General features: G+C 44.9%; 1 protein-coding gene and 1 pseudogene across 2 annotated transcripts; one reads left to right on the top strand and one right to left on the bottom strand.

Moving 5' to 3' along the window:
• The first annotated feature begins 290 nt into the window (after nt 1-290).
• On the top strand, nt 291-2,713 carry NKX2-8 (NK2 homeobox 8). 2 transcript variants are annotated; one of them, XM_045448500.1, is made up of 3 exons: nt 291-688; nt 892-1,153; nt 1,815-2,713. In XM_045448500.1, the coding sequence occupies exons 1-3, from the start codon at nt 590-592 to the stop codon at nt 2,378-2,380; spliced, it is 927 nt and encodes a 308-aa protein (XP_045304456.1). In that variant the 5' UTR covers nt 291-589; the 3' UTR covers nt 2,381-2,713. The 2 variants fall into 2 exon arrangements, with proteins under 2 accessions (XP_045304456.1, XP_045304455.1); XM_045448499.1 differs by having other exon boundaries at nt 889-1,153.
• A 10,456-nt stretch (nt 2,714-13,169) lies between these two features.
• Nucleotides 13,170-14,282, bottom strand: LOC123582263 (annotated as a pseudogene).
• Nucleotides 14,283-14,605: the final 323 nt, after the last annotated feature.

Raw genomic sequence — 14,605 nt, 5'->3', positions numbered from 1 at the left:
CGGGGTTCCTAGAGCGGGCCTGGACTGGGCTCTGAGGAGCGCAGTCACTGGGCCTGGGCCCACGACCGGTAGCGGCCGTAGGGCCGGGCCAAGGAGGGTGGCACTTGGGACCAGAACAGCTTGATCGGATTCCGCCTCCGTTCTGCGGGTCTGGGGAAATCCGCGCGGAGCCGGAGCTCCTGCCAGCCCTTCCCCAGCACACCTTGAGGTGGGGAACGTTTGGGGTGCGGTTCCTAGAGGCCTTCAAAATCCTCAGCCCAGGTGCCGACTGGACCAGGCCACTCGTTCTGTGCCCGCCTGAAATTTCTCGCCTCTGAATCCTTAGAGGGACCCAAACCAAAAAGAGAGCGCGCCCTAGTTTAACGCCGCCTTGTAAATCACTTCCCGGATAATTGCGGGAAACGAACACTCTAGCAAACAAGCTCGAGGAATAAAGCAAACAGGGAATAAATTCCTGGGTACTCATAAACCCACCCATGCCTCCCCCACCCTAGCCGTTGCTCCTGCGGGGCCAGGCCCCGTGTCAGCCAGGAGGAGGAGGAAGCCAGGGCTGGGACAGGCGGGTGGTGACCACCGCTCGCCACCCAAGATGTTATTCATTGGTAACAATCCCCATTATCTGTCCCCACTTTGGGCTAATCAGACAGAATCGCTAATGCCGAGAGCTGCTTCCTGCCGCCTCTGGGAGGTAATGGGGCGCCAAGGGGCGGGGGATGGGGCGGGGCGGGGGGCGGAGGTGGCACCTTCCGGGCTCGCGGGGTCTTTGGTCCAGCACTCATTCAGGTACTTAACACCCTGGAGACCCGGACCTCGGCTTTCAAAGCATCCCGGGTGGGAAGAGCTGTTTATATAAACAGGGATTCCGCTGTAAGCGCGCTAATATCCCAGCAGCCAGCGCATGGCGTGCACCTCTGGCGCCCACCCGTAGCAGCTACGTCCCGGCCGCCCCTCGGTTCCCAGCCTGCCCCGCCCCCCGCCTCCTTCCCCTCCTTGGCCATGGCCACCTCTGGACGCCTGAGCTTCACCGTGCGCAGCCTCCTGGATTTACCCGAACAGGACGCGCAGCACCTGCGGAGGCACGAGCCGGAGCTATGCGCTCCCCAACCCGGCCCCTGCGCCACCTGGTTGGAATCCGAGCGCGGCCACTACCCCTGTGAGTAAGCGGAGGACCACCGCGGGAGTGGGGAGAGGGGAGCAGAACCACGCTCCCGGCCCATGCGCCACTGGGAAGTCGAAACCAGTCTTGGAACCGGAGGCTCTGTCCTCCTCCAACCCCTATTCCATTCGTGCTCTAGTCAGCACATTTTGGGAGATCCTTGCGCCTGACACTAACGCCCGAGATTTGGATTTCTGTTTCTAGAGGTCACAATATTTAAGAAACCGCCCTTAAATGTCTAAGAACACGGCTACGTTCTCCAGGCCTCGGTCTGAGATGAGCAGCACTGGAGAACTTAGCTTTACAAGGTTCTGCAAACCTCAGTAAACTGTCGTGCAGTAGACCCGGCGGTGGCCTGGGTTGGTGTTCCAGCTTGCGGTAAATTCGTCCACTAGCGCAGCTACCGGTATGAACTTGTTTTAAGAGGTCCCTGGGGTGAGTTCCTTAGGGGGCGCGGTCTCAGGTTGTGGAATAAATGAGGTCACTGAATTCGGAGAGGTGGGTGTCCAGATGTGGGCCCAGGGAAGAAATGGTCTCACCCCTAAAGCCGCTGGCGAGTGGGGGCGCCCTCCGGCCAGTGGCTCGGCGCGTGCGAGAAGCAGCCGGCGTGCGGAGGGGCCGGCGCCTCATCAGGCCGTGTCTCCTTTGCCGCCCCTAGCCTCGGACGAGAGCAGCCCAGAGACCAGCCCGCCCGACTCGTCGCAGCGGCCGTCCGCTCGGCCGGTGTCTCCTGGCTCAGACGCTGAAAAGAGAAAGAAGCGTCGGGTGCTGTTCTCCAAGGCGCAAACGCTGGAGTTGGAGCGGCGCTTCCGGCAGCAGCGCTACCTGTCGGCGCCCGAGCGCGAGCAGCTGGCGCGCCTGCTTCGCCTCACGCCCACACAGGTCAAAATCTGGTTCCAGAACCATCGCTACAAGCTGAAGCGCGCGCGCGCACCGGGCGCGCCGGGGACGGCGGAGTCGCCTGACCTGGCAGCAGCTGCGGAGCTGCGCGCCGCACCCGGCCTGCTGCGCCGCGTGGTGGTCCCCGTGCTGGTGCGCGACGGTCAGCCGTGTGGCGGCAGCGGCGAGATGGGCACGGCCTCCGCCCAGGACAAGAGCGGCGCGTCCCCAGCCGCTGTCTGCCCTCTGCCGGGCTACGCCGCCTTCGGGCCCTGCTCGGCTCTTGGCCTCTTCCCCGCCTACCAGCACTTAGCGCCCCCAGCCCTGGTCTCCTGGAACTGGTGAGACCGTTGCGGGGGGGGCGGGCACTTGGGGCTACCCCGGACTTTGGAGTGGCTCTGCGGCCAAAGCGGGGCTGGAGGCCGAGATCCGCAAAGTACGCCCCCCACCCAGGGCCCATCTCTCTGCAGGTTCCACGTCCTACAGTGCAGGGGTCCCCTGCCCCGCCCTCCCCAGCCAATGCGCGGGGAACTTTCGCCAAGATTTCCCCCTCGCCTCTTGCCTCGACCGCCAGCCCCAGAGCTAGATTTTATTGCTTAAACCTTATTTGTATATTTTTAAATAGCTATTTGTATGGGAAGCAACTTATTTTGAAAGAAATAGAATATTTTTCCTCTTTGTGGTTCGAGAGTGAAATGTGTGTGGTTGGGTCCCTTGAGCGCTGGCCGGGAACATAAGTGGAAGCTATGCTTCCAGACCCGAGTGCAGGGCGCCAGTACATTCCCCCTGTCCCAGGTTGGGTGGGAGGGCAGCTGCCAACGTCGACACAACTTTAGGAAGATCATTAGGGAGAAGGGTGGAAGGAGAGTGGAGCGCGGGGGGGGGGGGGGGGGGGGGGGGGGAGCAGAGGAAACAGCTGGGATCCCTATCAGTGGGAGGTTGCTCTGGGCCCGAAGTGACTTGGAGGCCCCTCTGGGCTCCCGAAGCTGCTGGCGTTTCGGACACCAAAAGCCCAACCCGGTTGGTTGGCCACGATAGAGCATACTGAGCTTCTCCATAAGGATTCTCTGGAGACGCGCCATCTGGGCTGGGGGCAGAGTGTACTGCTTTGGAGCAGCGCCGGCCTGGTTGCAAGATGTCCCTTTCTGGAGTGCGGCATCCCAAGACAGGGGCCCGAAGAGCACCCGAGCACCCGGAGACTTTATACACCCCAATTAAGCCTGCGAATGCCTCGCTTGGCATCTGTGACTTCCTGCCTCTTCTTAGCTCCATACCGGGCAGGAGTGGAATGGGGAGGAGGTGGGGCAATGAGGAAATCAAAGGGTGTGGGGAATGACCCTCCTCAGGGCTGCCAGTTGAGGGAAGATCGCTTTGGAGAGCCCTGGTGGGCCAACGTAGGTGTGTGATCTGCTGGTGAGTCTCGCTTCACCCGCACTCCCAATGCACACTAGGCTAGGAGATCTAGTGTTCCACCCTTCGGGTTTGCAACTGCCCTTCACCTCGGTATCCGGTATCCGGAGCGGCAGGGCCTCCCGTGCAAGTGGTTACTCTCAGGAAAGTGACGACCTGTCTCCTTGGCGCCCACTGCCGGGAGATGTGCTTGAGGAGAGCAGGTTCAGGCAGCAGATCCAGGGAAGGGAGCAAGGGCTCAATGAGGCCTGTGAGGAGTAGGCATTGGGCCCGTCCGAGACCCTGGTCCCTCCCCCCCCCCCCCCAGGAGGACATAGGGTGACTGAGGCAGCGTATCACCTGGGATTTTGGGGGGTGGGGAGAGAGTGAGAGAGGACTGAGGGGGAAGGGAGTGGGGTGTTTGGGTCTCAGCTGCTGGCCACCTTGCCTTCCATATGGATGCGGTTATCTCCGAAGAATCTCGATCCTTAAACCTCCTTTTGTCTTGGGAACTGAAAAGGGCATTGTCAGGCCTGAAAAGGACCTAGACAAAATCCGCACTGTTTCGATTCAGGACTCTGTTTAATCAGTCCCTGGTGACAATGTCGTGGGTGTTAGAGAGGACAATAGTATCTTTTTAAACCTTTTTAAACCTTGTGGCCTTCAGGAAGACAAAGGGCTTGAATTTTATGGGCTTACAACTTCAATTAGAACAGTGCCAGTGTGCATGGGAGATTATCAAATTTGTATCATAAAACCTCTTTCTAATAAATGATTGCTGGGGAGGGAGCCTGGACATTGTAAGACATATATTGGAAACCACCCTGGGGGCTTCCCAGTTAGCCCTGGCAGAGCAGATGGGAAAGAAAAGGAGGAAAGGATTTCTGAAGACGGCCTGGGTTGGGACTTGCCCTGTGGTCAGCTGGCTGGGTGCTTGGCTCTTCCATGCCCTTCCTCCAGAAAGGGGTGTTTTCTCCAAGAATAGAGGTAAAGATTTGTAGCTTTGTTTTCTGCTATTGGTGATAGCAAAAACCTGAATATTCTTCGAGAGAAAGTGCAAAATTATCACCATTTGCCTTTTCTTCTCCTGGAGTTCCAGAGAAAGTAGGTCTTGGGGTGTGCAAAGTGGAGAGAGCCTGTTAAATATGAGATCTATACTGAGGGATCTGAATTATGGAGAGACCCTCTTCCCAGGAGGCTCTTTGGAAGAGCATGTCCTCAGCCAAATTCATCCAGAGGTCTAACCACTAAGAAAGAACTGCTTCCTAGTGAGGTGGTCAAAGCCATAGCCAGATGCCCACCAGCTAGCCAACTGGTGTCCTGGGCAGGAGGAGGACAGAAATTTCATGTGACCTTAGCATCAGGAGCCTTCGTGTATAAACTCTTACCTGCTTCCTCTTGCTCCTTTTCCTTGAGGCCCTTTCCTTTAGAGAGGAAAAGCTGTAGGGGAGTTTAAAATGTATTCCTATCACTACTGACCCATTTTAGAGATTCAGGCTGTCATGTGTCTTCTGTTCACACCTGAGATAAGCTGAGAAAGGTAAATGTCAATTTTTTGTGTGATCTAAAAGATCAGTTCTTCCAAGCTCTGATGAGAGAAGCTAAACCCAAGGCCTCTCTACAAGTAGCTGTGAGAACAGTTTTGATCTTCCTGCCTAGATGAGAGTGTTTCAAGCCTGTCGTCCATCACCAACATCACAAGGCAGATTCACACTCTGTGTTGAAATTTACTGTCTTCCAGGCATTGTTCTAGGCACTTTCACCGTTGATCTCACAGAAACCTTATGTATTGTATATATAATACCCCCATTTTACAGATAGAAACTGAGGCTCAATGGTTGGGGGTACGTGACTTGTCTAAAGCAGTTGTAAACTTCCTAAAATGTTACCATCATCCTTAGTTTAATTCCCATTTAGCCACCATGCAAACTGCCTTTAAGGAGGACAGTTGTGATCTTGATGTGACAATATATAAAGTACCCAACTATCTCAAACTAGTCTTTTTTTTTTTAATGTTTATTTATTTATTTGTGAAAGAGAGAGTGTGGGCAGGGGAGGGGCAGAGAGAAAGGGAGACAGAATCCCAAGGAGGCTCTGCTCGGCCTCTAACTCAAGAACCGTGAAATCATGACCTGAAGCTGAAATCAAGAGTCAGATACTTAACCAACCGAGCCACCCAGGCGCCCTCATCATAAATTAGTCTTATGGATACCACGGGCTGTGCACAGAAGCTGTTGACATGACATCACGGTAGTTGCTAATGTTATTGATGTTTCCCGGACACCAGGCAATATTTTAAGTTCTTTTACTCAGTAAACTCATTCAGTTTTCACAACAACCCCATGAGATGGTACTGCTATTCCTACTTTACAGATGAGGAAACTAAAGGCCAAAGAGGTTATAAGTAACCTGTCCAGGGTTACACAGCTAGTGAGTGACAAGAGAGGGTCTGAACGAGAGCATTCTAGTTTCAGATCCCACGTTTCACTACGTGGCAGACCCATTTCCCATTCTTTATATTTTATTTCTCCCAGTGGGTAGTCCTCATTACCTTACAGATGCTTCTCTAAGAGACGTGTTCTTCAGCATCTTTCCGTGTCTGTTTTTGCCTTCCTCCCTCCCTCTCTCCTCATCTGCCAAACCTCCGGCTTTTGCACACAGCCTCTGTGTTTCCCCTGTGTTCGTTTGTATGCATTCTCGCCCAGCTGTCAGTGAAACACAGCTCTTGTTGCAGGTCACAATATTTTCCTGTGACTATCATTCCACCATTCTTCTTCCAGAAAAACATCTGCTGCTGCTGCTGCTTCCTTGAAACCAATTGTCCACTCAGGGTTTGGCAGAGTCACTGCTGACTCTGATAAGCTCCTCTAAGCTCTCCCAACCCCCAGGCCCAGACCCCTGTGGAGCTTTATGACTTTGGCTTTGCTAGCCCTTTCCCCAATCATCTTTCTCCCTTCTGGGTCTCCAGTGTTATCTTTATTATTAAATATCATCCTCTTCACATTTTCTCTCTTTTCTTCCACTGTAAACACTTTTCATCTCACTTAAGTGTCTTGTGGGTGGAGATTGCAATTTTCACTTCAATTTTCTTTTCTCATTGTTCAGAGGATCTTACATCTTAGCAAGTCTCTTATCTGACCAATTTAGCACTTTAGAATCTTAGATAATGTGCTACTGATGGGTAGAAGGAAGTTGTTTGAGCCTGGGTTAACCTATACCTTCCTTTCTAACAATGGTGTTTAGATGTTTGTTATTCTCTTGCCTCTTACACACACAATTAACTTGTCTCTTACACACACACACACACACACACACACACACACACACACTTTACTACTTTAAAGCATTTTAGACTTAGGAATAAAATGTTCAGGCAAGATAATTATTGGCTTAGCATGGTTAAATAGTTTGTTAACCATGTTTATCTGTTCTGCATGTTTCAGTTAACCAGCCTAAGCAGGTTTTCTGTGAACAGGAACAATAGTCAGAGGACTTTTTGAAATGCTGAGAAAGTACTCTCCCTCCCTCAGGGCATGATCATTTCTATGGATGTGATTGCATTGTTTACTCTTCAAAATCTGCATGAGAAATTTTATTGTTCTAGGTCACTCATCATTTTCCCAAATCACGATGTAGAAAAGGATTTACTAAATGGTTCCTTAATTATTTTTAGAATTCCAATTCTGCATCTGTTAACTCACCTTTAATCCCCCACTCCAGATTAATAACTAAAGGTATATGACATTCCCCTTTCTTCTTTGTACCCACCATTCATGCTCAATAACAAAACACACAGCATTCTCTTCAATGCTGATCCATAGAGTGGTGATTTAACCAGGAAGAATCAATTAGACTATTAAATAGTCACACATGTACCCCCAAATTTCAAAAACACAGGGATTCTTATTTTTTCTAACCATGTCCAGTGGAAAATTTTTATTGTTTATCCAGAAAGGTAACATCGTATTTTAGAGGTAAAAGCACATTTTCTTTTCAATACCCTGCCCTATGGACCAATAAAAATCTCTAGGTCTTATTGAGGTCATGTAATTTCAAAAGATCCTGTAGTTTCAATATAGCTTCTGTGAGTAGTGTTATGGGAAGAACATTTGAGGGGACCTTGGTCATGCTTAATTTCCTTCTGCATTCTGACTGGGTGGTCTTTTATGAGTCAACAGGTTTTCAAATGGGTTTCCTAGCTAAAAGCTCTGAATTGGATGGTCCCTTTTCTCTCCTTCCAATACCAACTGCCCCCCACCCATTCCTTCTTTCCTAGGGGCTGGATAGCATACTTGGCAGAATTTACTAGGAGGGTAATGGAGGCTGTTTGCAAATTAAACTGGAGACAAAAGTGCGGAACAATCCATTAAAAGGGTCTTTGAATCTCTCACCTGAGATGTCTGTTACACCTTCCTCCTCCAGCTTTTTTGAAGGATAATGTGTTTAGCAATCAGCTCTTCCTCCTAAGGAAGTTATCAGCTTACATTTACATTATATCTTGGGAGGTAAATTCTCAACTAGGGGCAACCTGAATCATCATATGTCAGGGTCAGAATCTGTCAGAAAAGCATTAGTGCAATGACAAGAGCTTTTTTTACAATAAAATTGAAATAGAGAGCAAGAAACACAGCATATCAGGAAATGACAAAAGAAACCTGGTGTGGGGAGTAAAGAAGTAACTGCCTTTCTGGGAAACTCTTTTTACTGCCTAATCACACTGATGGACTCAGTCAATGGTGCTCCTGATTCACTACAGGAAATGCTACATTTTTGAGCCAAAAGGTAGAGATAGGGTAGGATTTTCTTATTTTCTATATTTGTAGATGAAACATTATCTTAAGGTAATCATTTTATCCATTTTGGTGTATGGGGGCCAGAGGGGACTAACTGAATAAAATAGAGCTCCCAGAATTTTGTTGTCCAGGAAACATGACAAGAATGTTCTCTTTCTTCACCTAACTTGTCACTGACTGAGAGGAACGTGAACGTGCCCTCAAATACGTTAGGTATGCCGACCAACTGAACAACCTAATTCCATGACTGTCCTGCTAACCTTTAAATTTTAAGTTTGTCAATATTTTATACACGCATGTGATACATATGTAAGTGGAGATGAAGCAGATTTGGGGAATGTTCAGTTCTTTTAATGAGAAAGAAAAACTCTAATTTATAACCTCACTTGTCAGACCTACTTAGGATGGATACTGGTTTTCTCACTCCAGAACTAACATATTTTCTTTGTAAGATAATATGAAAAATACAGAAATGTATAAATAAGCTATGATTTTAAATGTAGCTATTTTCATATGACACTTGAATTCTTGTTAATACAATAGTGTAATGAGTAGGGACTCAAGTAAGCTATCAAAAGTACAGGGGGGGAAATCTCATTTGTGTCACTGCAGATTATAACCACAAAGAGAAATGATAGAGATGATATATGTTTGGAAAGAACAATTCCCCTTTATCCTTCAGTTCCTTCTTCTCTGCAGCCTCAGATTGTTCCCCCTATCAAGAGTCATGCATTGGGAATCACAGCCATTTCTGCCATTAGCAAGGTAAAAACCAGACTAGGAAGCAGGACAAAAGGACTTGGACAGAAGAATCTGGCTGTTTGTTTCAAACTTGGCATGAGTTCAAACAGGGCAATAAGGTTTCCAGGGAAGCTGTAATTCACCAGCTTCCAGTCAGTCAAAGGCTTCAGAAAGCTCACTACCCAAAACCCATGTCTGTGAAGCCTTAGAAGGCAAAGGAATGATTTATTCTAAATTGATGTTAGAATGTTTAGTTGCCTTCAGGCCCTCTGAAAAGGCACCTGTGCAGACTATTTAACATGAGCTTTCTCCCATCATTGCCACTATGTGATGCCTCCACCAGCTAATCTGTAGACAGCAGAGGGAGGCTAAGAAACTTGTCTAAGCATAGGAATATAAGTGTGGGGATTTGGGATCCAAAGAAGGTTGATTACTCTAACTTCCTAGCAGCTAATACCATAGTTCTGCACAAATGTGGTAATAGATCATCATTGCATGTAAGAAAGACCAGGGCCAAAATACTTACCCCCAAGATCCAAATTAATTCTCTTTAAGTTGACCCTTAATCCTATGAACATAGCTATCTATGGTCACTTTAACAAGGTTCTACCATCCCATAACCCCATGACTCTTCAGGACTTCCCTTCATTCTATTTCTAGGGGGTCTTCAGCAAGACTGCCTCACCTGCCACAACTCTCACACGCTAAAGCTTGGAATCTGCAGACCATCTCAAAGTCTACTGTGCTTCATCATGCAGCCATCATACTCCTGCCTTGGAACTTGGTTTTAGCCTGTGTTTTGCTGAGAAATGCCCTACACTACAAGTCTAGCTCTTTTTCTTTCTGCACATGGCTCCAATTGTAGAACTCCTACCTTGTCTACAAATTTTTCCCACACTAGTTGGAATACAAGTAAAGAATTCACCTAGGTCCATACTATCTAAAGCTGCAACTAAACTCAGAATTCCTTTACTCAGAAGGCAGTATGAAAGAGTGCAAAGAATGTGGACTTGGGAATTGATTGAGCTTTGATTTGGAAAGAAACAATTGAATGTTGGCTGTCATACTAACTGTGTGAAATTACTACTAGCTTTGTTCCCTTCAATCTTCATCTAGAGATAACACCATGTATCACATATGGTTAATATGAGTATTGAATGCATGGATAGTGTATGATAGTTGGCACTGAATAAATGTAGTCCTCACTCCGTTCTGCAGAATGCACTTAAGGCTTTTACATACATCCGGTGTAATGTTCGGTTTGTTTAGTTTATCATAGATGTCAGCTTGGACTAAGTTTTATGAACATATAACCCCAACACCTCAGTAGCTTAATTACAAACTATTGTTTCTTATTTATGTTACATGTCCCTACAGCCCTTCACTGTTTTGTTTTCATTCAGACTTAGGCAAAAGGAATAATCCCCCAAATAGGACATTTCAGAGGAGAAAGAGAACATGGCAGAATCATACAATGGCTGTTAAAGCTTCTGATGGAAAAGGGCATATATCATTTCTCACATTTAAATAACTAAAGCAGTCACATGGTCAGGCTTAATATCAACAGGGAGAGAGGGACAATGGATATTTTTTAATAGTGAAACAATCTACCACATTTGTGATTCACACATGTCTAATTTATGACCAAACATTATATATGCTTACAATTATTGTCATTATTCCTTTACATTTCCAGAAGAAGAAATATCACAGTGTGACATTTCATACTATAAAATATATGCTATACATACTATATGTTCTTTGCTATAGACTCCAGAAGAGGAGCTAGGTATTTTCCCGTTTGTTTGAAAACCCCAAACCGTAGGCTCTCGGTGACCTTTGGGAGAGTGGTCAACACCCAACTTTACAGTCAAGTAGGAGGGCACCAGAATGCACCATGAGCAATGATCATCAGGACTGAGAAAGGACACTGTGTTTACCTGCTCAATTTGAGGGCTATTTCCATGGAGGCCACTCTTCTATGACACCTTCTGTAGGTGATAAAAACCATTGCGAGGACTAATTGCATTCTCATTTACTTTATTCCTTATTATTCTAGAAAGTCTAGTTATAAAATAATACGGGTATTAGAGCAATGGAAGGACAAGCAACAGTAATTTGTAATGCCAGGAAATAAATTCATTGATCCAGCTTCCAGCTAAATCCACAGCATAGCCTTGTATATTACCTGACAGATAATCACACAACCACACAAAACCTGCTTTTAATTTAGGACCAAGATTTATTCAATCAGCTCTCAACTGATAAATACTTGTATAATTGTATTATATAATACAATTTTTACTGTTACATGCTGAAATGAACATTCTTATAGGTATGGTGCATCTGTATCAATATTTGCTAAGGATAAGTTCCTAAATATGGATTGCTGACTCAAGTGGTATGTACATCTTTAAGGCTTCTGATTCCAATCCATTGGTTCTCCCACCCTTCAGTATCCCCCAATCCTTTGATGCCCTCATTTTCCTCCTTACCCAACTCAAATTCCTCAACAAGCATTATCATTTGAACATATCCTCAACCTTCTGACCCCTCTCACTTCATTGTACTCAAGGCAAAATCTGTAACTCCTGTAGAATCCAACTTTCTATCTACTCTGCACCTGTGGTCGTCACAATATGGCCAGAGAAAAACACAGAATCATATCGACTGGTCTCACTTTAAATTTATGGCCAATCAAAAAGAATGAAATCTTGCCATTTGAAGCAATGTGGATGGAACTAGAGTGTATTATGCTAAGAGAAATAAGTCAGGCAGAGAAATATATGATTTCACTCATGTGGAATTTAAGAAACACAACAGATGAACATAGGGGAAGGGAAGGAAAATAAGATAAAAAAGAGAGAGGCAGGCAAACCATAAGAGACTCTTTTTTTTTTTTTTTTAATTTTTTTTTCAACGTTTATTCATTTTTGGAACAGAGAGAGACAGAGCATGAACGGGGGAGGGGCAGAGAGAGAGGGAGACACAGAATCGGAAACAGGCTCCAGGCTCTGAGCCATCAGCCCAGAGCCCGACGCGGGGCTCGAACTCACGGATGGTGAGATCGTGACCTGGCTGAAGTCGGACGCTTAACCGACTGCGCCACCCAGGCGCCCCCATAAGAGACTCTTAAATACAGAGAACAAACTGAGGGTTGATGGAGGTGTGTTGGGTGAGGGGATGGGCTAAATGGGTGATGGGCATTAAAGAGGTCACTTGTTAAGATGAGCACTGGGTGTTGTATGGAAGTGATGAATCACTGGGTTCTACTCCTGAAACCACTGTATGTTAACTTGAAAATTAAAAAATTAATTTAAAACAAAACAAAACAAAAATAATAAATTTATGGCCACCAACTTCAAATGAGTCCTTAATGTTTCCAGGCCATCATGCTAGATATCTCTAGACCAGTCATCCTCCCATTATCCTCCTTGCCTGTTTCATACTATTTTGTTTCTCATCAACTTCCCACCTCTCCCCCGCCTCCCCCGCTCCCCAGTCTTAAACTCAGGTTCCTATTTCACCAAAACTGAAGTAACCAGAAGGGAGAGAATCCATAGAGTTCTACCACCACAACACTGTCTTAACTGCTCTTATATTCTGTCTTCCCAACGGTAAGCATAGATGAATGGTCTACCTCAAGGATATCACTCCAGCAATTTGCTCTCTTGCTTCTACATTATAATTTTCTGTCTACTGCATCATTCCTATCAGCATACAAACATACTGCTGTCTCTCCATTTTAAAAATAAAAGTATTTTCTCTTGACCCTTCCCTTGCCAACAAGTATCCCCTTTTAGCAAAACTCTTTAAGTACTTGTCTGTATTCACAGTTATCAATTTCTCTCCCATTCTCTCTTGTTATTATCTTCATTGAGGAATAATTTACATACAATAAAATTCACCAATTTGTTGGTTTTTGAAAAATGTAAACATCATATAACAACCACCACAATAAGTTATAGAACATTTCCATCATCTGCAAAATGTTTCCACACACCTTTTATCCTGCCTTTTTTTTAATGATTCCATTTTATCTCCACTATTGGTTTACGAATTATACTTGTTTTGGTTTTTTCGATTAATGGTTGTTCTAGGGAGTCCAGTATACATCTTTAATATATCACAGTTTACTTTTGAAAAATATTATACCATATCACATATAATTTAAGAACCTTACAATGGTATATTTCCAAATTCCCCTCTTCCTTTGTACTGTTGTTCTCATATACTTTGCTTCTGTGTATGCCTGTAATACACTGTTGGTAGATTTGCTTTAAATAATTATATTTTAAATAATTTTTTTAATAAGAAAACACTTCTGTATTTATGCACATATTTACCATTTCTGGCATTCTTCTTTCTCTGTGTACATCCAAGAATCCTTTATTATATCTTTCTGCATAGGGCTACTGGCAATAAACAATCTTAGCTTTTGTTGGCCTTAATTTTTTTTTTTCAAACAGAAGATCTCACATAGTTATTACTGAACCAATCTAACAGTAAAGAAGCATAGAAACACAGAGAAAAATCATTTTCCCAATAAAATACATCTGACTGTTCAGATAGTTGTGATGTTTTCAGCTTGATATGATAAGACACTACTGACTATAATACAGATACAATATGTATGCCATCTCATGTGCTATTCCTCAGAGACCCAGCTTGGTTCTTCTCCAGTGTTTCCTCTTGGAGTTGTACCTGATTTTGTTATCAGTTTTCATCCAAATCCATCCAAATTAGGGAATGGGATGATTCTGCTTTTGTTTCTTGGCCAAGAATTGCTCGATCCTGAAAGTCTTGTGAGAAAACTGCTGAGGAAGAGTCAACTGCATTCATCACAGTGGTAGAGTCAGGAAGTAAGAGCAGTCTTAGAATGTTTTTATTTCACTTTTATTTTTGAAAAAGATTTTCACTGGGCATAGGATTCTGGATTGACGTGATTTTGTTTCTTATAGCACTTCAAAGATACTGTGCTGTTGTCTTCTGGTGTGAAGTCGGCTGTCGTTCTTGTCTTGTTTCCCTGGGATGCTTTAAAGATTTTTCCTGTTATCACTGGATTTCAACAATTGATTATGATATACCTTAAAGCAGTTTAATTTATGTTTATTCTGTTTGGGGTTTCTTGATCTTTTTATGTCTATGGGTTTGTCACTTTCAAGAAATTTGGATTTTTTTCTGGTCATTATTTCTTCAGTTATATTTTATGTCCTCTTCTCTTCCCCAAGTCTCCTCTCCACTGGGACTCCAATTATGCATATATTAGACACTTTTATTAGCCCCACAATTCATTGAGGTTGTGGGGTTTTTTCCCTCTGTGCTTCAAGTTTACTTTCTTTTACAGTGTCTTAAAATTCACTTATCTTTCCAGTACTGTATTTTTTTTATTTCTAGAAATTATATTTGGTTTTTAAAAATATATATGTATCTTGCATATCTCTCCTAATTAAGTTTACATTTCTCTTGACATCCTTGATCATGTTTATAAGATTTATATTACTTGTTTTAAGGTCCTTGTTTATGAATTCCATGATCCCTGTCATTTTGGTTCTGTTTCTATTGATTGTTTTTTAATCTGATTGTACATCAAATTTTACTGATTCTTTGAAAGGCTGGTAATTTTTTAAAAGTTTATTTATTTATT

Source organism: Leopardus geoffroyi, chromosome B3, assembly GCF_018350155.1.
Source record: "Leopardus geoffroyi isolate Oge1 chromosome B3, O.geoffroyi_Oge1_pat1.0, whole genome shotgun sequence".
Classification (NCBI taxonomy): Eukaryota; Metazoa; Chordata; class Mammalia; order Carnivora; family Felidae; genus Leopardus; species Leopardus geoffroyi.
Note: the sequence above shows the minus strand (reverse complement) of the source record. Positions and strands in the feature narration are given on the sequence as shown.

Bases quoted from the DNA above. Each gene is read 5' to 3' on its own strand.
- NKX2-8 (XM_045448499.1), top strand. From the start codon at position 590: ATGTTATTCATTGGTAACAATCCCCATTATCTGTCCCCACTTTGGGCT. The intron at 689-888 runs GTAATGGGGCGC...CTAATATCCCAG, and splicing joins CTTCCTGCCGCCTCTGGGAG to CAGCCAGCGCATGGCGTGCA. The intron at 1,154-1,814 runs GTGAGTAAGCGG...TGCCGCCCCTAG, and splicing joins CGAGCGCGGCCACTACCCCT to CCTCGGACGAGAGCAGCCCA.